Source organism: Fukomys damarensis, unplaced genomic scaffold, assembly GCF_012274545.1.
Source record: "Fukomys damarensis isolate Sample0158 unplaced genomic scaffold, DMR_v1.0_HiC HiC_scaffold_34, whole genome shotgun sequence".
In the NCBI taxonomy this organism is placed as follows: Eukaryota; Metazoa; Chordata; class Mammalia; order Rodentia; family Bathyergidae; genus Fukomys; species Fukomys damarensis.
Window position 1 is genome coordinate 21340773 of NW_022900946.1, and position 23624 is coordinate 21364396.

Here is a 23624-nt window from a genome sequence, read left to right on the forward strand (position 1 = left end):
TAACGGTCGCGTGCGGAAATCAAGCCGCTCTGGGCCGCGGCCCCGGCGCTCTGTGGAGAAGTGGCGGAAAGCTGGCGACTGCCGCGCCGGCCGGAAGAGCAGCCAGTCGGGCGTGCAGATAGTGAGCAACTGCACGGGCCTCACGTCATTTCTTAGGGCTGGGGTTTCGGGCAGTCGTGTGCGCTGTGGGAAACCGGGTCGCACCCGGCAGGTCCCTGAGGGTTCACGGGCTAGCGCGCGGTTCTGAGCCTCTAGGGCTCTTGCCACTAGTGCCTCCCTCAAGTCTCCCACCCGTCAGGCCACCGCCAGATCCCCCCACCCTGGGAACTACTCCTCTTGTCGGGTCCCCCTGAGGTTTCCCTCCTCAGGGCCTCCCTTCGGTTCCGGCCCTCAAGTCTTCCTTTCAGTGCTTGGTCCCTCAGGTCCCTTCTCTCGCTCCTCTCCTCGGGTCCCCGCTTCGGGTCGCCCGCCTCAAGAGACCCTGCGGTTGAACTCCGGAGCAGTTTTAAGGGGCAAGAGAGACAGATTTACAACCTAGAACCAGGGCCGGGGATTTAGCTCCGTGGTTCCGCCACCTGCTTGGCAAGCGCAAGGTGTCGGGTTCGATCCCCAGTGCCAAAGAACAAAAACCAGAACCTGAGGGTAGACCCAAGGGTATATAAAGAACCTGTTGAATATAGTCATGAAGAGCACTTGTGAAATGTATAGCTCCTTGTTTCGAAATAGCTTCCTTCCCAAATACTTGCTCTTTCTCAGTTTGCGTTAGGCTCCCTCTTAGTGTTTGTACCCTCTGAGTTCACGCCAGTAAACTACCACTGCAGGATCCTACAGACCAGTCTCACTGCCCTAGACAGACCCCTTTCCTTTCTGCTACCCATCCTCCCCTCTCACAGCGCTGATCTTTTTACTCTTTCCAGAATTTTACTTTTTCCAGAATGTTATGCAGTTGTAGCCATCAAAATACAATGTTAAAACACTGAATGAACAAACAGCCTTGCATACCACTATAGTAATTAAAACAAAATGATTTAGGGGCTGGGGATTTGGCTCAGTGGTTCTGCTGCCTGCCTCCAAGTGCAAGGGCCTGAGTTCAATCCCTGGTACCAAAAACAAAAAAGCAAAAGAAATGGTGCTACATGCACATGCCAAAATGATGTTTTAGGTCCTTGTGTTAGAATTTCTCAGCCCTGGTCTTGTCAGTTACTTGTAAATGTATGAGGAGAGTATAAAATAAGGAACTTTTGGGAGTATTTCTAAGCAAGCCATACATTTTTCTTTTCGTTTTGTTTGTTTGTTTGTTTTTGTTGTTGTTGTTGTTTTGAGACAGGGTCTCACTATGTAGTGAGACTGACCTGGAACTCACTATGTAGCCCAGGCTGGTCTCGAACTCACAGTGATCCTCCTGCCTCAGCCTCCCAAGTGCTGGGACTACAGGCGTGCGCCACCACGCCCAGCTTTCTTTTCTTTTTTTGAAAAAAGCAGTGTTAGAAATTTGAAACTACTTTGAAAAGTTACACACTTTCTTCTGTCTCCACACTGGAGCATTTTCCAGATGATGACCAGTCAGCCAACTTAATAACGGACACCTCAGGGTGTTTGGAAATTAGCTAGAATTTCATAGTACAAAACTGGACCAAGTTCCCAAGGAAGCAGCAAGAGGAGCAAACTATTCCAAAATTTGTGGTTTATGATGGAAATTTGGAGAGAATGCCCTGTAGTGAAAGGACCACATAAAAAAGACTTCCAACTAATAGCCTAGTCCAACATCAATGTTTAAATAAAATAGCCGGCGTGGTGGCACACATCTGTAATCCCAGCACTTGGGAGGCTGAGGCAGGAGAATCACAGCAGAGTCTCGTCCCAAAACCTAAACTTCCATGGCCATTAGGGTTAGCCCTACTGCTGGGATCTGACATGCGCAGATCTGACCTTTTGTTTTGTTTTTGTTTTTGTGTTTTTGGTGCCGGGGACCTTGCATTTGGAAGGTAGGCCGCAGCACCTCTGAGCTAAGTCCCCGGGCCCCACTTTTAAAAAAGTTAAATAATGCAGAAAATTTGCCCAGAAGAGCAAGATATAGGCCACATCTGTTCCCATAACTTAAATGTTTGATTTAAATGTAATATTAGGTATTAACTAAAATTTGCATTTATTAATAAAGCCAACTATAGCAGATTATCCTTAAATTACAAGTTAGAGTTTTTTGTTGTTGTTGTTGTTTTTTGAGACAGGGTCTCACTATGTAATTGAGACTGACCTGGAACTCACTATGTAGCCTAGGCTGGTCTGGAACTCACAGTGATCCTCCTGCCTCAGCCTCGCAAGTGCTGGGATTACAGCTGTGCCACCACGCCTAGCTAGATTGTTTATAAACAAATATTAATCAGTGTGAAGCACTGAACTATAATGGAAGATCACAATGGAAAACTACAGGAAATGAGCTAAGGCAGGGCCCTATCTTCCTTTGCCAACCTTCTTAAGAGGGAGAAAGTTCATAAGCAACAACTAGGAATTGGGGCTACTCGGGTTGAGCAGGATAACTGAGGTGAGATTGTAGGACAGGTTTCTTGTAGAGATCTAAGAATGCAGACAACTCTGTCTTGGGAAGATTGGAAGGTGGCATGAGGGATGACAGTGGACAGGTGGCTCAAAGAAGTGGGAATTGTATTGAATGCAAAAACTGCTACACTACACTGGATAATATTAAAAAGTAATGCTATCATTTATTGAAAGCCTGTGAGCATCCAGGCAACTGTGTACACTATTTAAAATTCTCATTGCCTGTGGTATTATCCACATTTTCAGGACAAGAAAATTAAGTTCAGTAATCTCAAAATGTGTAACTAGAAACTAGTGGTGCTGGAATTCAAAATTATATTTAACTCCCTGAATTCTGGTTCCCTGCATTGTGATGTTAGGGTGAGGGCATGCCCAGGTTTACAGAAGCTGTTTTACAACAAAGCAAAATCAAGTCAGACTGTTAGTCTGGTTTAGCTTACAATTTTTGCTATAATAAAACTTTGTAGTGATGCTATTTATGGACAAGTCACTATTCACTTGATATTTATGGGTTTTTTCTTTTCTTTCTTTCTTTTTTTTTTTTCCTCCCCTGGTACTGGAGATTGAACTCAGGATCTTATACTTGAGAGGCAGGCACAGTGCCACTGAGCTAAATACCCGGCACATTTATGGGTATTTTCTATGTGCTAGGTAGCATTGAAATACACACATAGGAGGGCATAGTAGTGTATTCCTGCAGTTCCAGGCCTCAGGGATGACAAGATAGGAGAATCCTTGAGCCCAGGAATTGGAGACCTGCTTGGGCAATTTACCAAGACATCAGCTCTCCACCCCCGCAACCACACCCATAAAAATATGTAAGACATTACCTTTATCTTCATGAGCTCAGCATCTAAAAGTGTCTTTAAAATTACTACCTTTCCCCACACACAATGCAACAAAATTTATGATTTGAGGTGTTTACAGTACAGTTGTGTTTTATTTTTTTAGTTAGGTTTGATGCCAATGAGTAAATTTTTAAAAGTCCCACTGAATCATCTGAAACTCTAAATGTATATAATATTTTAAAAGTTGCTAAGTTTTACATAATTTTAAAACAAAAAATTGAGCCACACCACACATTATGTCATATACCTGTAATCCCAGCATTTGGGAGGCTGAGGCAGGAGGATCACTGAGTTTGAGACTAGCCTGGGCTACATATTAAGTTTAAGGCCAGCCTGAACTACATAGTGATACCCTGTCTTAAAAAAAAAAAAAGAAAAGAAAAAGAGGGCTGGGATTTAGCTCAGTGGTTCCACTGCCTGCCTCACAAGTGCAAGGTCCCAAGCTCGATCCCCAGTACCAAAAAACAAAACAAAGAAAAAGGAAGGAAAGAAAGAAACTTAGCTATGTCATTCACTTTGGGTTTTTTGTTTTTTGAGATGAGCACTTCAGCATCTAGATTTCCTGGGATATAAGCATGAGTCACCTTAGTGAGCTTTAGTTATTCAAAATAATAAAAGGACACCTTTTTTTTTTTGAGACACAGTCTCACAATGCAGTTCAGGTTGACCATGAACTCACTATGTAGCCTGAGGCTGGCCTGGAACTCATGGCAGTCCTCCTGCCTCAGCTTCCCAAGTGCTGGGACTACAGGCATGTGCCACAGTCTTCAGCAATAAAAGGACACTTTAAACATGTTTCTTATAGAGCTAAATCTATATTAATTTATATTTCACTGTTATAATGACTAATTTTTCAAAATATGAATAAAAAAGAATGAGTAAAATATTCAGTACTTTCTTAATATTTTTAGTTTTTGAAATTTTTAATAGTTTCAGAGTTGTAATTTATACATCCAACTTTTATCTTCTAAAATACAGCTATAAAAATGGCAAACTCCTTTGCATCAAAGGCCTTCACTGCACTTTCAGATCTACATCCAAATATGGCTAATATGGTAGGTTTAAATGATGTAGTAGTTCAATTATTTGCTAATGAAAGTTTATTTGGTAACATTACATAAACATTATGGATTCATTGAACACATGCTTGTGTAATTGACAAGCATGGACACTCATTGCTTTAGTATAATTGATACTAAGTACCCCTAACCTTGTTTGTATCTATGTCAACTAAATGTAAATTAATCTTTCTTTTTTTTTTTGTAGAGTAGGAGACATGATTGTAGGTATGATAGTGATTGTTCAATATAATCAAAAGTTATTTTGCATTATTTTAATATTTAATAAAATGGCTAATGTAATGCTCAAATTTAGCACTATAAAACCATTTTCATTCAGCAGTAGCAAATCTAATCAAATTATCAAAGTTGTTTTAAATGCCATTATTCTGCTTTTATGAGTTTTTTTTTTGGAGGAGTGTGGAAGAATGGTTTTTTGGAGGGTGCTGGGGCTCTAACTCAGGACCTTGTGCTTGTGAGGCAAGAGGCAGAACCACTGAGCTAAATTCCTGGCCAGAAACTGTTATTTATTTTAAAAAACCTGAGTAGAAGCATAAATGCAGCACTTACTGAAAAGAATTACCACATTCTTCACCTTTCCCAGTCCCTCAGGACTGGCTTTTCTGAAACAGATTTCTTAAAATAATGTAAGTTTAGAAGCTGGGGATTGAGCTCAGTGGTACTGTGCCTGCCTGGAAAGCACAAAGTCCTAAGTTCAATATCCGGTACCAAAAAAAGAAAAAAAAAAAGTTTGCGTGTAACTTCAGAAATTTGTAATTCAAACTTTATTAATGTTAAAAAGTAGTTATTGCTCTTATAGTTTTTCTTAAAAAGTAAACTGTTAATTGCTTCCTCAATTAGAAAGTTTAACTCAACATTTCCTTTAGTTGAGTTTATCCAACAAAATTCACTGAAGGTGCAGGTATGTGGCATTTAAGAAATAATGACACTGGGCCAGGGATTTAGCTCAGCGGTTTGGTGGCCTGCCTCGCAAGTGCAAGGACCCAAATTCAATCCCTGGTACCAAAAAAACAAAAAAAAGAAAAAGAAAAAAAAAATGACAAAAGGGCCGGGGATTTAGCTTAGTGGCGCTGCTGCTTCCTCACAAGCACAAGGTTCTGGGTTCCATCCTCGGTACAAAATAAAAAGAAAAAAAAAATGACAGTGTGTCTAAACACAAAAATACTAGGTAATAGCTCAACCAGAATCTGATAGTTTTAAAAGCTTGATTCTATTTGAAATGTCACAGGTTATTGCAAAGTTCAAATCAGTTGCTAGATTTAGTAATACTATAAATTTGTTTTTCCTTTCTGAAAAAGATAATTTTTAATTCACTTTAATTAATTAATTTTTGGTACCAGGTTTTTTATTTTTTTGTTGTTTGCTTTTTTGAGACAGGGTCTCACTATGTAGTTGAGGCTCAACTGGAACTCACTGTGTAGCCCAGGTTGGTCTCGAATTTACAGCAATCCTCCTGCCTTAGCCTCAGGAGTGTTGGGATTACAGGTGTGCACCTCCACACCTGGCTAATTTTTGGTACCAGAGATTGAACTCAGGGCCTTGTGCTTGTGAGGCAGGCACATTGCCACTAATCTAAATCCCTGGCCCTATTTTAAATTTTTTTTGAGACAAGAAATGTGTAACACAGGCTAACCTTGAGCTTGTAATCCTCCTGCCTCAGCCTCCCGAGTGGTGGGATTACATTATTTTATCTCTTAAAGCACATTTTTGATATTTTACTTTTCTTTATTAATCATTAAAGAGAACAGTAAAAGTTCTAATGAGATTTTAATATATCAAAGATTTAAGATCCAGGACCTTAGAGTTTAGATTTATTAGCAACAATATATATTTTGTTACAGTCTAATCCAGCATGTTTGGATTACGAAGTTAAGCAATTTTATGTTAAAAACCCTCTGTAAAAGCAAGCCTTGAAGGGTATGGCAAATTAAATTGCATTATGCATATACTTTGGGTGAATTTAGTAAAGACTGATAGCATAAGGCAGTTACTATGCTCCATTTAGTGATTGAAAAAAAATAGAAATATACTAAGTATTAAGTGATTATATTTGTAACAGCAGTTAACTGTCTTACTACTTTGTACTATTCCTTGTGGAATTGATGAACATTTATGAAATTATGAAATTGATGACTTTTATGAAGTTCTTTTATATGTTTGAAATAAATACATTTCAATAGTTCCTAGTAAAAAATGTTTGTTAGAGTCAGTAAAATATAACAAGTCCATGAAATTAAATTTACCATCTACATCTGTGTTTAATACTGGTCTTCTATACTCTTTTGTTTTTCAGAAAATAATCGGTGTAGTTATTGGAAAAACAGATGTCAAAGGCTTTCCAGACAGAAAAAGCTGAGTTCTGTTTAACTCTGCTTCGTTTCATCAACTGTGGCTTATGACTACAAATCAGTTAAATATTAACTGATTAAATTCTCCATGCCTGTTTAATTCCTTAAGGGCAGTGGCCATTTCCTCTGTTGTACTCAATTCAAGGCCATATGTGTGAGAACAGGTCACAATTTTAGTGATTTTATGTTATGTTTTTCAAACAGGATTTTGGTATACAATGCCCCCAAATAGTTAAAATGTGATCAGTTTATTAATTTGTCTCAATAAGAGTTTATTTATCATCTCTACTTGTATAAAGGCAAAAAATAGAAATTATAATCTCATATCTTTAGGTACAATAGTGTCTAAGAGTATGAACTTGGGGCTAGATTGACTGGCTTCATTTACTTGCTAGGTGATCTATGATTGCTCCTATGTGCACAGTACCTGTAAAATGGGATATGTAAAGCTGATGTTTGAAGCACAAGAGTTCATATGGGTAAGGGTTAGCATTATGTGTGACCCATAGTAAAAACTCCAGGTTATCTATCACTTTCAGCCTTAGACATGACAAATACGTAAATGTCAAACAAGACAGAAAATGATAGGATAAAGTTTTTTTGAGCAGGGAAGTGTCATAGTAGAGTAGGGAGAGAAAAGTATGGCAGCAGTATCTACATATTTACTCAGGTAATCAAAGCGTTGAAAAAAATTCATCTTTCATGTATGGAAAAAACAGTTAACTTTGGCCTTAGTGGTTTTTATGAAGTTATTTGACCTGCGCAAGAGTTTTATAACAATGGAAAAATAATCCAAGACTAAAATTTAAGTTTTAAAATCAAATCACTTTTTCTGGGTATAGTGGCGCATACCAGTAATCCCAGCATTGAGGAGGTCAAGCCAGGAGGATTACTGCAAGTTGGAAGCCAGCCTGAACTACATAATGGGACTTGTTTAAAAAAAAATCAAATCACCTTTAACTTTTATGGTTTTATATGGAAGATAAAATATGGGAATGCCAAAACTAGCAACTTATTATTATTGCTTTAAAAGTATCAGTTTTTGTGGGGTTTTTTTTGTTGTTTTGTTTTGTTTTGTTTTTTGAGACAGGGTCTCACTGTATAGTTGAGACTGACCTGGAACTCGCTATGTAGCCCAGGCTGGTCTCAAACTCACAGCGATCCTCCTGCCTCAGCCTCCCGAGTGCTGAGATTACAGGTGTACACCTGGCCATGTATCAGTGTTTTTATTAAAAGTTAAAATATAGTGCCAATGTATAACAAGTGAGTCAGAGCTCTAGAGAGCCAATAGTTTTTTCATGAAAAATTCAGTCAGTTATAGTTAATAAAATTTATTTTCAACTTAACCCTTCTCATCCTAGTCCTCTTTCCAAAGGTTGACATTAATCCCTGTTGAAGATATATTGACGTGTATGTTAAGTTGTATTACTTTTTGTTTTGTTTTGAGACAAGGTTTTGCTCTGTAATCCAGGTTGGCCATGAACTCATGATCCTCCTGTGTGATGTCACTACAGGTGTGCATCACCACTATATTAGTTTTATTTATTTATTTATTTAGGTGCCAGGGATCCAACTTGGGACCTTGTGCTTGTGAAGCAGGTGGAGGCACCACTGAGCTAAATCCCCCGCCCTTTTTTTAATTACACGAAACAATAAATTTTCATTTTGGACAAAAATGTACTTGCTGACCCCTAGTGGTAGTTACTTATTAGCACACAATTTGCTTGAAATAACTGGACCTGAATTTTTACTTAGGTTAAAACAATAAAAATAACAGAAAAAATGGAGTATCTAAGTTTATAACTGGACAGTTGAGGTCTACATGTCATTTCCTTCCAAATACACAGATAACTGGAGAAAAGAGTAAAGGGGGCAATAGTGAGGTGAACTAACTACACTGGCAACTTGTTATTTCACTTTGAAATTCATGAAAGCATAACTTATAGAATGTAAGCCTTAAATAACACTTTCTACCAGGTTTTGGAGTATTTTTTATCATTTTGATACTATCAATAACTGATCATTTGATTAAACAATCATTTGTTCAAAGTAAAAACTTTTCATTTAGAAAATAAAAGCATTGGTTTTCCCTTAGACATTGGATCAGAAAGATTCACTTTCAGTTTCACCATTCGTGATTCACCAGCCAATTTTGTAAATGCAACATCCTGGGGTAATGAAGATTACATCAAGTCACTTTCTGGAAGCTTCAGGGTTGGCGACTGTGGTAAGTTAGCACTGGTACTTTAAGTGTTTCTATTACTGTACTGTTTGTGGTAACTACACTGAGGGAGTCACAGAGAAATAAGGCACACTTTATAATTCTCCAGAACCTTATAAAAAATCAAGATGTTAAGAGCAAGATATTGCATATTGCAAGTTATTCAGCATGTTTCTTGAAGTATATAAACATGGTAAGACATTTTCTGGGAATTAAATATTTGCACTGGGCTACATCCCTAGCCCCCTCCCTTTATTTATTTTTTATTTTGAGACAGCATCTCACTAAGTTGTCAAGTTATCCAGTCTGGGCACAAAGTAGCAGTCCTGCTAGTCTTCTAGAGTGCAAGGGTTATAGATATATACTTCACCACACTTGGTTCCTTAGTGTGATTTTTTTCATTAAATTTATTGGTACCTTTTAGGTATGCAGTATAGTTACATTCATCATTGGGATCTTGTACCTTTACATGATGTATCTTGGTTCTTATTTTTTCCCCATACCCTTCCCCTCCCTTCACCCCCTCCACCCTTCCCTATTTAAAGACTTTGTTTCCATTTTTTCCTTTTCTCATATTTTTTTCTTTTCCCTTCTTTCCTTTCCCCTACCCTTCCCACTTCCAACCCCAGAGACTTTTTTGTTTTTTTTTTTTTTTTTTTTTTGATACCGGGATCAAACTCGGGTCCTTGCACTTGCGAGGCAGGCAGCGGAACCACTGAGCTAAATCCTCGGCTGAAACTATTCTGTATTTACACATGTGTTTCCTATTTATTTCACTTACGAGTATGGCCTCAATATGCATCCATTTAGCTATAAATGTCTCTAGTTTCTTGTGCTTTATGGCTGAGTAGAACTCCATTTTATAAAAAAACACATATCTTTTATCCAGTCTTCAGTTGATGGGCAATTGGGTTTCCAAGTTTTAGCTATTACAAACTGTGCTGCTATAAACATGGGTGAGCTTATACTGCTGTGGTATGATTCTTTTAATTCTTTTGGAAAGCTATCCAGCAGTGGGACAGCTGAGTCAAATGGGACCTCTAATTGTAGTTGTTTGAGGTATCTCCATATTGATTTCCACAGAGGCTGTACTAGTCTGCATTCCCACCAACAATGGAGAAGGATTCTTTTCTACCCACAGCCCCTACAGCATTTGTTATTGGTTAATTTCTTGATAGCAGCCATTATTTCTGGGGTAAGATGGAATCTCAGCATTGTTTTTATCTGCATCACTCTAATGACCAGTGATGGTGAACATTTGTTCATGTTTATTTGCTGATTTTACTTGTCTGAGAAATGTCTGTTCATTTCAGATGCCCATTTTTGAATTGGGTCTTTATGTTGGGGAGGAGTCTGATTTTTTTTAAGTTCTTTATATATTCTAGATAGTAGACCTTTGTCTGAGGAGCAGCTGGTAAAAATTTTTTCCCACATTGTAGGTTGTCTCTTAGCTCTGTTGGTGGTTTCTCTTGCAGTGCAGAAGCTTTTTAATAAGATGAGATCCCAGTTGTTGATTCTTTGTGCCAGTTCCTGTGTTACTGAGGATTTGTTCATAAAGTCTTTCCTATGCCAGTGTCTTTGAGAGTTCTACCTAACTTATCTTCCAGCAAGTTTAGTGTTTCTATTTTAATATTTAGATCTTTAATCCATTTCAATCTTAGTTTAGTGCATGGTAAAAAAGACAGAAGTCTAGTTTTAATGTTTGGCAGGTTGAAATACAGTTTTTCCAACATAATTTATTGAAGAGGCTATCTTTCCTCCTGTGAGGATGGCTGGCTCCTTTGTCAAAGATGAGGTAGTTGAGTATGTCTGGAGTTCTTTTTTCATCTTCTAATCGATTGCACTGATCCTTGGGTCTGTTTTTTTGCCAGTATCATACTGTTTTTATCCCAGTGGCTTTGTAGTATAGTTTCAAGTTGGGGATTGTGATATCCTGTCATGTCTCTGTTGCCTAGAATGGCTTTTGCTATTCTAGGTCTTTTCAGGTTCCAAATGAATTTTAGGATTGTTTTCTCTAGTTCTGTGAAATATACTGTTGGGATTTCGATTGGGATTGCATGGAATCTGTATAGTAACTTTGGAAGTTCCTTAATGTGATTTTTAAGGAACTTTCTTTTAGTTAAAAGATTTTTTTGCATCTTTTTCTCACACTAGTATCTCTCTAACAGTACAAAATAAAAGGACTCAGCCAGGTATGGTGGTATATGCCTGTAATCCCAGCATTCAGGAAGCTGAGACAGGACGATTGCTGTGAGTTCAAGGCCAGCCTTGGCTCTATATCAAGATCCTATCTGTAAACAAACAAACAAAAAAAAGGACTTTGAAAGCATAGATTGGATTCAAATTCCATCCCCAACATTTATTTACATTATATGAACCAGTAACCCCTTAGGTTATTGTGAATGCTTAATGAAGTATAAAATATAACATTTAGTCATTCAATAGATGATAGCTCTAACCAAAACAAACAGGAGGGCTGGGGATTTAGCTCAATGGTTCCACCACCTGCCTCGCAAGCACAAGGTCCTGAGTTCAATTCCCCAGTACCAAAAAACAAACAAACAAACAAACAGGAAAGCACATATATTAGCTCTCCTTTATGGTACAGAAAGGTGGGAAAGAACACTACAGATAATGAACCACTCCTCTCCTATACTATAGAGCTAAGCAGCCAGTTGCTCATGTCATTTATTTAGTACCTAACCATATATTGCTTTGTAGTATTAATTTTCAGGGATATGTATAGTATCTTTCTAGTTGAATAAGGTTATTAAACATACGGACTCTAAGGCAGAAAACTTTGCAAACTTTCTAGGGCCCAGGGCAGTTATAAATATTCCTTGGATGAATGATAGAACATCAATTATATATAGAGATAAATATATATTTTAGTATTAAAATATATGTTGATATTGGTGAGAGTCAAGAGATAAGGGATTTTTAAAAGCCTAAAGTCTGTGATGATTATACAAATAAATAGGATGTTAGTGTGGTACAGTGAAGAGTACAAATTTTTGTCGTTGTTGTTTGTTTGTTTTTTGTGGTACTGGGGATTGAACTCAGGACTTTGCACTTGTGAGGCAGGTACAGTGTCACTGAGCTAAATCCCAGGCCCGAAGAATATGAATTTTTGAATCAGAAAAATTCTAATTCTAACTCTGTTACTTTCTAACTTTAAGAAAGTTAATTTAACCACTGAGCTGCAGTTTCTTTATTTGAAGACAAAGGTGGTCATGGGAACAGTCATGTGAGGAACATATGAAACAGAGAAAACAGGATCTACTATAGGCCATGGGGAAATTGAAACCCCAAACGTTGACTGCATAAAACTAGAAAGTGGCAGAGCTGAAATTGGTGAGTTCTGCTCACTTTTGCATTGCTGTCTCCTCCCCTCACTATTGTTTCCAAAGGTAAGTGTATAGTGGAGGTCAGTTAGTTTTATTGAAAAGAATATTATATGCAGGTCAAATGTTGAGTGCAACTAAATCACTAAAATAATATAAACATGAATCACACACTGAGATTTAAACATGAAGTATTGGAAATGTCATTTGGGGTCAAATTGATAGCTGCATCCTAGGAGGCTAATTCTCACATGTTGTGCCTGTGAAGGATTTATGACACCAGCTTAGAAAGAAGTGTTAGGCTCATTGTTTGTACACTTGGGTTTTTGTTTTTTTGTCTGTTTGTTTTGGGGTTTTTTTTGGAGCATTGAACTCGGACCTTTCACCTGCAAAGCAGGTAACGGAACCACTGAGCTAAATCCGCGGCCCATGTACACTTGTTTTTGATTAATCCTCTGCCCTCTGTTTTAGTGATAATTGAAAATCCCCTGATCCAAAGAAAGGAAATAGAGAGAGAAGAAAAGTTCAGCCCTGCAACTCCTAGGTAAATATCTGTCTAGCTCAAAGTTCAACAACTTTCATGCTAGAAGGACCATTACTAATGTGAAAAAATGGTAACAAATTCTTTGTAAATAGGGAGGGGTGGAGGGGTTGAAGGGAGGTAGGAGAATGGGGAAAGAAGATATATTATGAAAAGGTACAAATCTCAAATGAATGTCATTATATTGTATACCTAAAAATACCAATAAAATTAATAAAAAGGATCATTACTAATAACTTTGGATCAGATTAACAGAGTGCTTACTAAAAGGCGCTCTACTTCAATTTGAAAATTTGGAGTTTAATTTCCTCTTAATATTTATCTTGAGATAAGTGGGATGATTTATGAGATAATTTACTTTGACATGGAGTAACATGAAAAAGTAGCTGTTTTTAGTATAGCTTTCCCCTGATACCAGGGGAGGACTGGTTCCTGGACCTCTGCAGGTAACAAAATCCACATGCTCAGGTTCCTTTCATGAACACTCTGGAGTCATCCTAAACTAAGAACTCTTGTACTTTCTATTCCGTCTGTGTAGAACATTTTTCTCCATCTGTTTGAATATCTGTTGCTTCTAATTGTCAATCTCTCAGCTTAACTGCTACCTTCTTTGCCTCTCCCATTTACTGTCTTTATAGTTAGTCACTAGAACTTGGGATCCTCATGCTAATAGTATCAGAATTCAGGCCATTGTTTGAGATTATTTGACTAATTAATCAAGCTCGTGACTCCCCCCCCACATGTGAACTTCATGAGAGCAGAGGTCTTGTATATCTTTTTCATGTTGTTCTCCTTTCCCTAAGATCTGACATGTAACAGCTTCTCAATAAATATTTATGGAATGATTGAATGAATGGAAAGAGGGAGGGAAGAACATTCTTGGCAGAAGAAATATAAAACCTCCTAACATTTTCAATTAATATCAGATTGAGCCACATCAAATTTCCAATGTTAAACTATTTTACATCCAAAAATGTTAATTTCATATTCATAGCTGGAATACGGTCCAAGTGCAAGGACCAGCAGGAAGAGAATCTTGCAGGAGAAGCAAACACATTTGCAGATAACATTGCCTGTCATCCAAGTTCATTCCTTCTTGATAGGTAGTCACAGAAGGTCTTTGAGCTGAGAATGATATTTTCATATTTGTGCTTTAGGAATATCACTTCAGTTGCCTATAGAGGGTGGATTGTAGGGGAAGGTTAGTTAGAAGACTAAGGCAGTACTTTGGGAGAGAAATGATGATGTGGATAATCAAAGCCGTGAGGTGGTTAACCAAGGTGAGAAGGAAAAAAAAAGAAGAAAGCTAAATTAGAGAGCTGTGAAAACCTGGCACCCTAATGTGTGCCTGTAGTGCCAGCTACTCAGGAAGTTGAGGCAGAAGATTGAGCTCAGGAGTCCAAGATCAACCTAAAAAAAATTTCTGTGGAGGATTCCAAGCACTTAGGAATTGATTGCATGTAAGGGGATGAGCACCTCAATTCAAGTGTATTATAAAAATTCTGTATCTACTCCATTCATAGCAGAATTGAAATAAGTAAGACACTGTCCTTGACCATAGGCAGAGCAATTAGGGTCATAAGAGAGAGAAATGATAAGTTCTTGAATTTTTATAACCCCCTAAAGTTTTAGAGTCTTTTTTTTTTTTGTGGTAGTGGGTATTGAACCCTGGTCCTTTGCACTGAGCTATATCCTCAGCCACCCTTCCCCTTTAGTTTTTAAAAATTTGAAACAGGGTGCTACTAAGGTGCTCAGACTGGGCTCAAACTTGTGATCCTATTTGCCTTGGCCTCCCAGAATACTGGGATTACAGGCATGTACTCTTGTGCCCAATTTCAAGTGAAATGTACCCTTTATATCCCATTTTATAGAAAAGGAAACTGAAGCTCAGGGTTTTGGACAAAGTCAGGCAACTAGTATGCCTACAACCCAGGCACAAATTGATCCCTAGAACATTTTCTCAATTGGAAGTATAATTTATTTCTTTGAAGAAATAAAGACTGAGATGAAAAACATTGTCTACATTGTAGACAAAAATATTTTGCAACATTATTCAATAATTCTAGGAGTAAAAAGCATAAACCTTCTTTTTTTTTTTTTTTTTTTTTTTTTTTTTTTTTGATATAGGGATCTAACTTGGAACCTTGCACTTGCTAGGCAGGTGGCAGAACCCCTGGGCCAAATCCCCGGCCCAAAGGCATAAATTTCTTAAGACAGCTAGCCTAAATTACAGCAACAAAAAAATAGGACTGTGAACCTGGAAGTATTTTTTTTTATTAAAAGTCACTTGATACTAACTTTTTTTTATGTGTTTTTGCTATTTAGCAACTGTAAACTATTGCTCAGTGAGACTCATTCAGTGGTAAAAGTTTGTTCCAGTTATGAAGTAGACACCAAGTTACTTTCTTTGATACATTTACCTGTTAAAGAGTCTCGTGATTATTATTCATTGGGTGACATTGTTGCAAATGGACACAGTCTTGATGGGAGCTTCATTAATATCCTTGCAGCTGTGAGATCGGTAAGTTATAACCCCAACAAAGCCAACTACAGTTTGGCAAGGGAGTCTGTCTCTTGTCAGCTAATTTGTTTGGAATGTAGTGGTCAGAACCAGGTTGGGCAATTTTTGCTACTAAGATAAGTAGCAAATTGGGCTAAGAAAAATATAACACTTTTCATTTAAGGGAAAGTAACATTTTACCTATAAATGAGTAACAATTGAAATGGTAAATGCTGAGTATACCATTTTTACTTGTAAATGATCCACTGTTTGAGAGCTTTTGAGACTTGAGTTAAACAAAAATGTATATAGAAAAAAGTGCATATAGAAAGGACAAGTGTATTGACTTGAAAAGCCAAGATGTTCCCTGAAGAGGGGTTGTTGAATAAGCCCAGGAATCAGCTCTCTGCCCATGTTTTCAAGGTTGCTCGGAGATGGGAGAAGAGAGAGAACATCAGTATGCCACTCTAGGGGCTGGTGCACCAACACTGCTGAGAAGAGGGTAGGACAGCACACCACAGGCCCAGGAATGTGTTACCTTCTGTGGCACTAGAATCTATCTTGGTTATTGCAGCAAGTTCTGAGTTCTGTAGGTATGACAGACTAAGTCACTGTGCAAAGATCTAGAGAATCTCAAAGTAAAGTTTCAGCTTAGCATGGTGGTGCATATCTGTAATCACAGCACTCTGGGAGACTGAAGCAGATCACAAGTTCAAGCTCAGCCTGGGCAATTCAGTGACGTAGCAAGACCTTGTCTTAAAGTAAAACAATGAAATAAAACATGGCTGAGAGTATGGCTTAGTGTGAAGACCCTGGATTCAATCCTCAGTAACAATTCAGTTTTCCAAGATAAAAGTATATGGCTAAAATTAAGGGACAGGAGTCATTTCTTAAATATAGGAAAGCGTGATCATCAGAACACAAACATACAGAGACTCTTCCCATACTTAGTACAAATGCTTTTCAAATTGCATCTTGGCATTCCATGTTGACTGAGGCTGCTGACTCCCCCAGATGGCAAGTTCTCAGCTACAGATGTGGCTGTTTTGCTTGCCACTCTTGCCCCTACCTAATACAGTCCTGCTGCATGTGGGGTGCTCAGTATTGTTTAGGACGGAGGGAATCAACACCTTGCGTCAGTCTTGAAATATAGAAGTCACTTTCTAGGCAATTTAGGTTCAGTTCTCAATAATTTTACTGAGTCCTCTGTGGTACTCAATTCCCCATGGTTCTGTATAATATAGTTACATTTATAATGTAGAAAAGCTGTCAGTTTAAACATAAGCAAAACCCTGTAACTCCTCCCCCTACCATGAGCCTGGAACCCTCTTTCATATGTCACTCACTTCTTTTCATGCATTTTGTCACCTTTTCTGCTTCCAGCTCTTGTATTTCCTTTCCCCCTGTTGTCTTCCTTTTCGCTTTCATTGTTTTCACTTTAAAACTCCTTTTGAGACAATGTGCCTCCACCCTCCATCTTATGACTGATGTCCCTCATCCTCTGGCTGTCCTTTCCTCTGACTTTCACTTCCAGAGCTGTTCCTGGCACATCATCTTTACAGCTCTTTCCAAGAGGGCTCAGTTCTGACCATAGGTGCAGTGGTGACAGTGGCATGGGGGTACCCAACTGACTGCTGGCGATGCAGTCTTTGCTGTGAGGATATACAGTTAAAAGTTCACCCCCTACTCTCAAAGGGTCCACATAGGTGCCCTCAGGAGGCCTGCCATGGAGCATTTGTTCTGGGATATTGAAGAGACATACAGTCTTAACTTCAAGCATATGTCTCTCTTCAAATTGTAATTACCACTTCAGCTAAATATACCTAATTCAAACAGAAGGTTCCTAAAGATAACAAAAAATATGTTAACTTGTTTCTTGCAATTTTAATATTTCTAATTTGATGTGTAAAAGGTAAATATTTGAATATTTCTATCAGTAAATATTTAAGGACCTATACATACATAGGTAAAGAATAATGATTTCCTTCTGTTTCTAAGATTGGAGAGCCAAAATACTTTACAACTTCAGACCAAAGAAAAGGCCAGAGATGTGAAGTTAAACTTTATGATGAAACAGAGTCTTCTTTTGCAATGACATGGTAACTTCCTCTATATGTTCTAAACTGAAACCCTGCTGTTTATCACCAAAAAAGCACGTTTTAATTTTATCAAATAGTTTCATATCGAGAGGAATAATGATAGGAGATAAGACGTGAAAAAATAAACCTCTCGTGAATGTTGAATTCTTATGGATGCCATCTTAAAATCTTTAGATGATACAGAATTGTTTAGATGGACTCCACTGTGACCACTTTTATTATATCCTATTTTATAATAAATGGTGTTTTATTAGGTCCGAAGTATAGGAAATAAACCAAACTTTCGGCAGTTCTTCATAAGTACCCTGGGGTGGGATGGGACAAAAGGTGGAAGTTGCACCCTGAAGCACTGTTAGACTGTTGTCTGGGAGGCTGGGGAGACTGATCTTGAAACTGCCTTCCTCTCATCAAATTCCTGCAGCAATTGATCTACTTTGGTGGTCCTGCTTTAAAGGACTGAAAAATTTAAAGCCTTTAGACTTTGTGTCACTCTATTTCAGCTATCCTGGAGTATCCAAGAGCTGGGAAAACAAAGAATTGGTAGAACAGAGAGTTTTAGAGATGAATGTGTGTGTGTATATGGAAAGGATGATTTATCACACAGAAGCGAATATCCTTAATTTCTATCTTTGACTACCACTGAGGCAGGGTTGTTGTTGTTGTTTGACTTTGTGTTAGACAATGTCACTATCATTTTTTAATGTACTTATTTTGTGTCACTTGTTTTTAAACAAATGCAGTTGGGATAATGAATTCATTCTACTTGCACAGAGCTGGATACCACAAGAGACAGGTATCATAATTTTACAATTGGGTTGAATATTTGTCATTTTTGTATCCTCATGTAATGACTTTAAAATGACTTTTTTCCCCAAACAGTAATATTTGCCTCAGATGTAAGAATAAATTTTGACAAATTTCGGAACTGCATGACAGCAACTGTAATCTCAAAAACTATTATTACAACTAATCCAGGTAAAAAGCTTTCCAAGGTTTTCATCTATTTGGAAATGATCATGAATATATTCCAGTATTTGTTCTGTATTTTATGAATGAAAATGTGGCTTAAATTTAATTTTAATTGGCAAAGGGAAAATTACTTTATATGACTTTTTAAAATTCAGAATGAAGCCAGGTCTGATGGTTCATGCCGGTAATCCCAGCACTCTGGAAGCTGAGGCAGTAGGATGTCAAATGAGAGCCATTTAGTGACTCAGCGAGACCCTGGTCTCAAAATTTTTAAAAATAAAATAAAATAAAGGCTAGGAAATATAGGTCAGTGCAGAGACCCATGATTCAATCCCCAATACAACACACACAAAAATAAGCTTGTTTCACCACATTGAAATAATATTTACTATTAGGACACTGAACAATATATAGATATGCTATATCATTGGATCATTGGTTTATAATAAGCACCAAAAGATCCTTAAAGTGGTTGCTAAAGGAGTCATAGTTTACTGCAGCATGAGTCAGGTGTTGGACCTGGGGAGTCAAAGAGTTAGCCCTGTGAATGTGCTCAGGGAGCTTCACAGTGCAGACATAGGGACCAGCCAGGTACTGCCAAGGAATGCAGAATTACCAGAAATAGCCCAGCACCCAAGAAGCTGGGGCAGGAGGATTGGGAATTCAAGACCACCTGAGCTCCATAATGAGACCATCTCAAAAAAGGAATAATCCAAGCTCAAGAAGATATAAATATAGCAGTATATCTTTTTATTTTTTTGTACTGAGAATCGAACTTAGGGTCTTAACACTTGCCAGGCATGTGCTGTGCCATGAGCTACATTCCTGGCCTAACAGTGTATCATTTTATTTTATTTTATTAATTAATTTAATTTTTAGTACTAGGGATCAAACTTGGGACATTGCGCTTTCAAGACAGGCAGTGGAACCACTGAGCCAGATCTCCAGCCCAGTGTATCATTTTAAACATAAACTTACTTTATTGGTTTATAACAAAGTATCACCAAAGACTAAGAATTATAAAGCAATTTTACGTTTTTGACTAAACCATTATCAGAACTTTTTTTTTTTTTTGGTACTGGGGATTGAACTCAGGTCCTTGTGCTTGCAAGACAGGCCACCGAACCGCTGAGCTAAATCCCCAGCCCCATTATCAGATCTTTAAAAAGATATAAAATATGAGATAACTGTGAGATAGGATATGACATAATGGCTCTGTTTTGTCTGAGCCCACTGAAGTCTTACACATCTATCCCATGAATGTTGTCTCCTTGGAAGCAGTGCCATGGCAGGTGGTGCGACCATATTGATTTGTTCTTCTCTGGACTCTCCTGAGCATGTGCTTTGTGCTGAGTGACATCTGGGGTCCAACAACAAAGCAGGTGAATTCCTCCACCCTCATGGAACTCACATTCCAGCGGGGGAAGACAGATCCATAAATTATGAATTTTGGAGGAAAAGAGGAGCAGTATTAGGAGGATCTATAAAAAGCAGTGCACTATGTATGCTGGCTTAGAGGTGGGTGAGCAGGGTTGTGGGGGTGATATCTGAGCAAAAACTAGTATGATGGTGAGGGAATGGCCAACGTAAAGTGCTTGGGAAGAGAAGATAGGAGAGCCTGTGGGTGATCAAGACAGTGGCTGTCACTTTTGGGGACTGCTGTTAGAAGGCTAGAGTTTGGAGAGGACTAGTGATAGAATCTATTTGACTATTGCTGAAAAGAGTTTTCAGTCTACTTTGATGACATTGATGGCAGTACTTGGGACAATAATAATGCCACTTTTCAGCTCCTGAGTTTAAAAAAATTTGGTGCTGGGGATTAAATCCAGGGCCTTGTGTATGCAAGGCAAATGCTCTACTACTAAATAACTTTACTACCACCCAAGTCAGAGACAGAGACAGACAGAGATAGAGACAGACAGACAGGAGAGACACAGAGACAGTTGACAAGAGAAGAAAGAAAATCTCTATTGTTAAAGAGAAGTTTGATGTCTGATCTGGGAAATTTTTTAAAACTTGAATTTGTGTGGTAGAAAAGATAATCAATCTTGACAGCATTAATTGTATAAAAACTCAAGACTAAGTTAATGAGACAGATATTCTAGGATATTGTACATGTGGCTCTGATAACACATTCAAAGTAAAAAAATGTCCAAGGATTTTAATGCCAACTTCTTTAGAACAAAAACCTTCCTTAAAGAGACAAAATTTTAAACATATTACTTACTTATGGAAGTTTGTGTATGTGTGTTGTATAATACTGGGAATTGAGCCTAAGGCCTTTGCATTGAACTACATTCTCAGCCATTTTTTTCATTTTTTTATTTTGAGACAGTCGCCCAGTCTGGGCTCAAACTTAAGATCCTCCTACCTCAGACTGCCAGAATGCTTTCAGTATTTTAACTGACAAAATTGTATGTTGTCTACATATTTTGTATTATGTACAAGGTATGACTGAAAAATACAGTGAATGTTTAAAAATTAAAAAAAAATACATTACAGTAGTGGGCCAGGAATGTAGCTCAGTGGCACCGTGCCTGCCTGGCAAGCGTAGAGTCCTGAGTTCAATCCCTGGTTCTGCAAAACAAATAAAAAACATCACAGTAAAAGACGCATTACCATTAATCTCCCTCAAAATATTTCCTCTTGGGCCCAGGATTTAGCTCAGTGGCACAGCACCTGCCTGGCAAGCATGAGGTCCTGAGTTAGATCCCTGGTGCAAAAAAAAAAAAAAAAAAAAAATTCCCTCTTGCTTCAGACACACTTATCCCATTATTCTTGCTGCTTTCTGAAGCAGTTCTGGATCTTTTGGGTTTTTGAGACAGGGTCTTACTGTGTAGTGAGACTGACTGAGACTGACTTGGAACTCACTATGTAGCTCAGGCTGGTCTCAAACTCACAGCAATCCTCCTGTCTCAGCCTCCCAAGTGCTGGGATTACAGGCGTGCGCCACAATGCCTGGATAGTTCTGGATCTTTAATTGCATTGTTATGGCTGCCTTGTCTTTGCTGTTATTTTTTGTCTTTTTTAGTTGTAGTTTGTTTTGTTTTATTGGTTTTTTGGGGAGTACAGGTGGGGGCTGCTTTGTCTTGAATTATTCAAAATGTTTACTTCTTATGGTAATTTTTACTTTGTGGAAGAACCAGAAGTCACACCGTGTCAAATCCAGTGAATAAGGTGGATGAGGACACACTGTTTTTTATGAGCCTGCCCTTACTTTGCAGTATTTGCCATTTTTTCAGTCACACCTTGTAAAGACACAAAAAAGGCCTTCTAGAACTGCTTCAGAAAGTGACAAGAATGATGATACAAGTGTATAAAGCATGAAAGGGAATACTTTGAAGAGGATTAATGTCAATGTGTCTTTTACTATAATAATTTTTACTTTTTTGAAACAAGTTCTTGTTATACAATTTGGGCTGGCCTTGAACTTAACTATATAGCCCAAGCTGGCCTCAAACTTGTGATCTTCATTCCCTGCTGGGATTACAGGTGTGTGTCACCATGGATGGTTCAAATTTGTTTATTTATTTTTTCAACATTGGGTGGGGGATTTAGCTCAGTGGCACCGCCCCTGCCTCAAAAGAACAAAGTCCTGAGTTTGATCCCTGTCACCAAATAAATAAATAAATAAATAAATATTCAACATATAGCTTGATCACATCTTGTACACATGCACAATGGCTAAATTAAGCAAATTAGCCTATGTACTATTTCACATACCTTTTTTGTGATAAGATTTCATAAAATCTGCTCTTTTAGTAGTTTTCAAGAGTACAATACATTGTTAACTATAGTCACTATGTTGTACAATAGGCTTCTTGCATTTATTCTGTTAAGAAAACAGATTTAAAAGAGAGTACTTACAAGGATACTCACGGGCCAGCGATTTAGCTCAGTGGTGCCGTGCCTGCCTTGCAAGTGAAAGGTCCTGAATTCGATCCCCAGTACCAAAAAAAGAAAGAAAGAAAGAAAGAAAAAGATATTCATAATGGTGTAAATTTGTGTGCTTGTTTAAATCAGCCTTATTCCTATTTTCCTGAGCAATACACCTACCTTGTAGAAATTAAGATCTAAGTGGATTAAGCATTTACTCTAGCTAGGATGTTAAATCTTCCTTGTGCTTTCTCTGCTCTGAGACTGTTCATCAGAATGGGAATTCCACACTCTCCACAGATGATCTGGATCACCCTATTGCCAGAAGGGGCCCCTGTGGTGCATCCCATCCTCCCTACCAGAATCCTTCCCAAAAAGAAGCTCATTGATTAGATTGCTGTGTCCCACTCAGCAGCTACTCCTGTGTCATGTGCAGCAGTTCTGTTGGTGCTTCAAAAACACTTATTCAAACTGGGCCTGGTGGCACACGCCTATAATCCCAGCATTTAGGAGACTGAGACAGGAGAATCACTATGAATTTGAGGCCAGCCTGGGCTACATAGAGAGTTCAAGGCCAGCCTGAACTGTATAGTGAGACCCTGTCTCAAAACAAACAAAAAACCCAAAACATTTATTCACTCATTCATTCATTTACAAGTACCTGCTGAATGACTTATTTGCAAAGTGTTGAGACAAGTTGAATCCTTTCTGGAAGGCAGGAGACAGTTAGTTGATGGTTAAATGGATGGAAGGATCATTCATCACTGTGTTGGATATTAGAAATAAAAAGATGAAAAGGCACACCTGCCCAGAAATAATTTACAGTAATTTGTTTTTGTTTGTACTGGGGATCAAAATCAGGACCTTGAGGAATTTACAGTCTTATTCTGAGAAAGATCAGTAATAAGGCTTGTGTATAATTTGAGGAAGGAAGAGGAAATGCCTAAATCTGCTCAAGGGAACTAGTGGAGTCCAAGCATTGTCAGGAAGGTTGTAGAATGTTCAAATGGAAAAGTGGGGTGGGACACTTAGATAATCACAGGTTGGAGGCTAGGGTCTTAGTGTTAAAGGAGGTCTTGGGGTTAGAGGTTGTGAAAACCCTTTTTCAAAATCACATTCTTTTTTTCCCCTAGTAATGGGTATTGAACCCAGGACCTTTGCACTATGTAGCATTACTAGTCCTTTTTAATTATTTATTTTAATTTTGAGATAGCTCTCACTAAGTTGTTAGGTTGCCAAGACT

The 23624-nt window shown here is 38.1% G+C and overlaps 1 protein-coding gene across 4 annotated transcripts in view; it reads left to right on the forward strand.

Annotated features, from left to right (window-relative positions):
• Window positions 1-6: 6 nt before the first annotated feature.
• Window positions 7-23624, forward strand: part of Meiob (meiosis specific with OB-fold) — a 34314-nt gene continuing 10696 nt past the window's right edge. For 3 of the 4 annotated variants that reach the window (XM_010620466.2, XM_033758711.1, XM_010620464.2), the window contains exons 1-9: window positions 7-121; window positions 4383-4459; window positions 6777-6834; window positions 8927-9058; window positions 12868-12940; window positions 15263-15458; window positions 17436-17536; window positions 18277-18329; window positions 18416-18511. In XM_010620466.2, coding sequence (XP_010618768.1) covers window positions 4391-4459; window positions 6777-6834; window positions 8927-9058; window positions 12868-12940; window positions 15263-15458; window positions 17436-17536; window positions 18277-18329; window positions 18416-18511 — 778 coding nt within the window. In that variant the 5' untranslated portion in view covers window positions 7-121; window positions 4383-4390. The remainder of the gene's footprint in view (window positions 122-4382; window positions 4460-6776; window positions 6835-8926; window positions 9059-12867; window positions 12941-15262; window positions 15459-17435; window positions 17537-18276; window positions 18330-18415; window positions 18512-23624) is intronic. The other variant, XM_010620465.2, reaches the window with a different exon arrangement.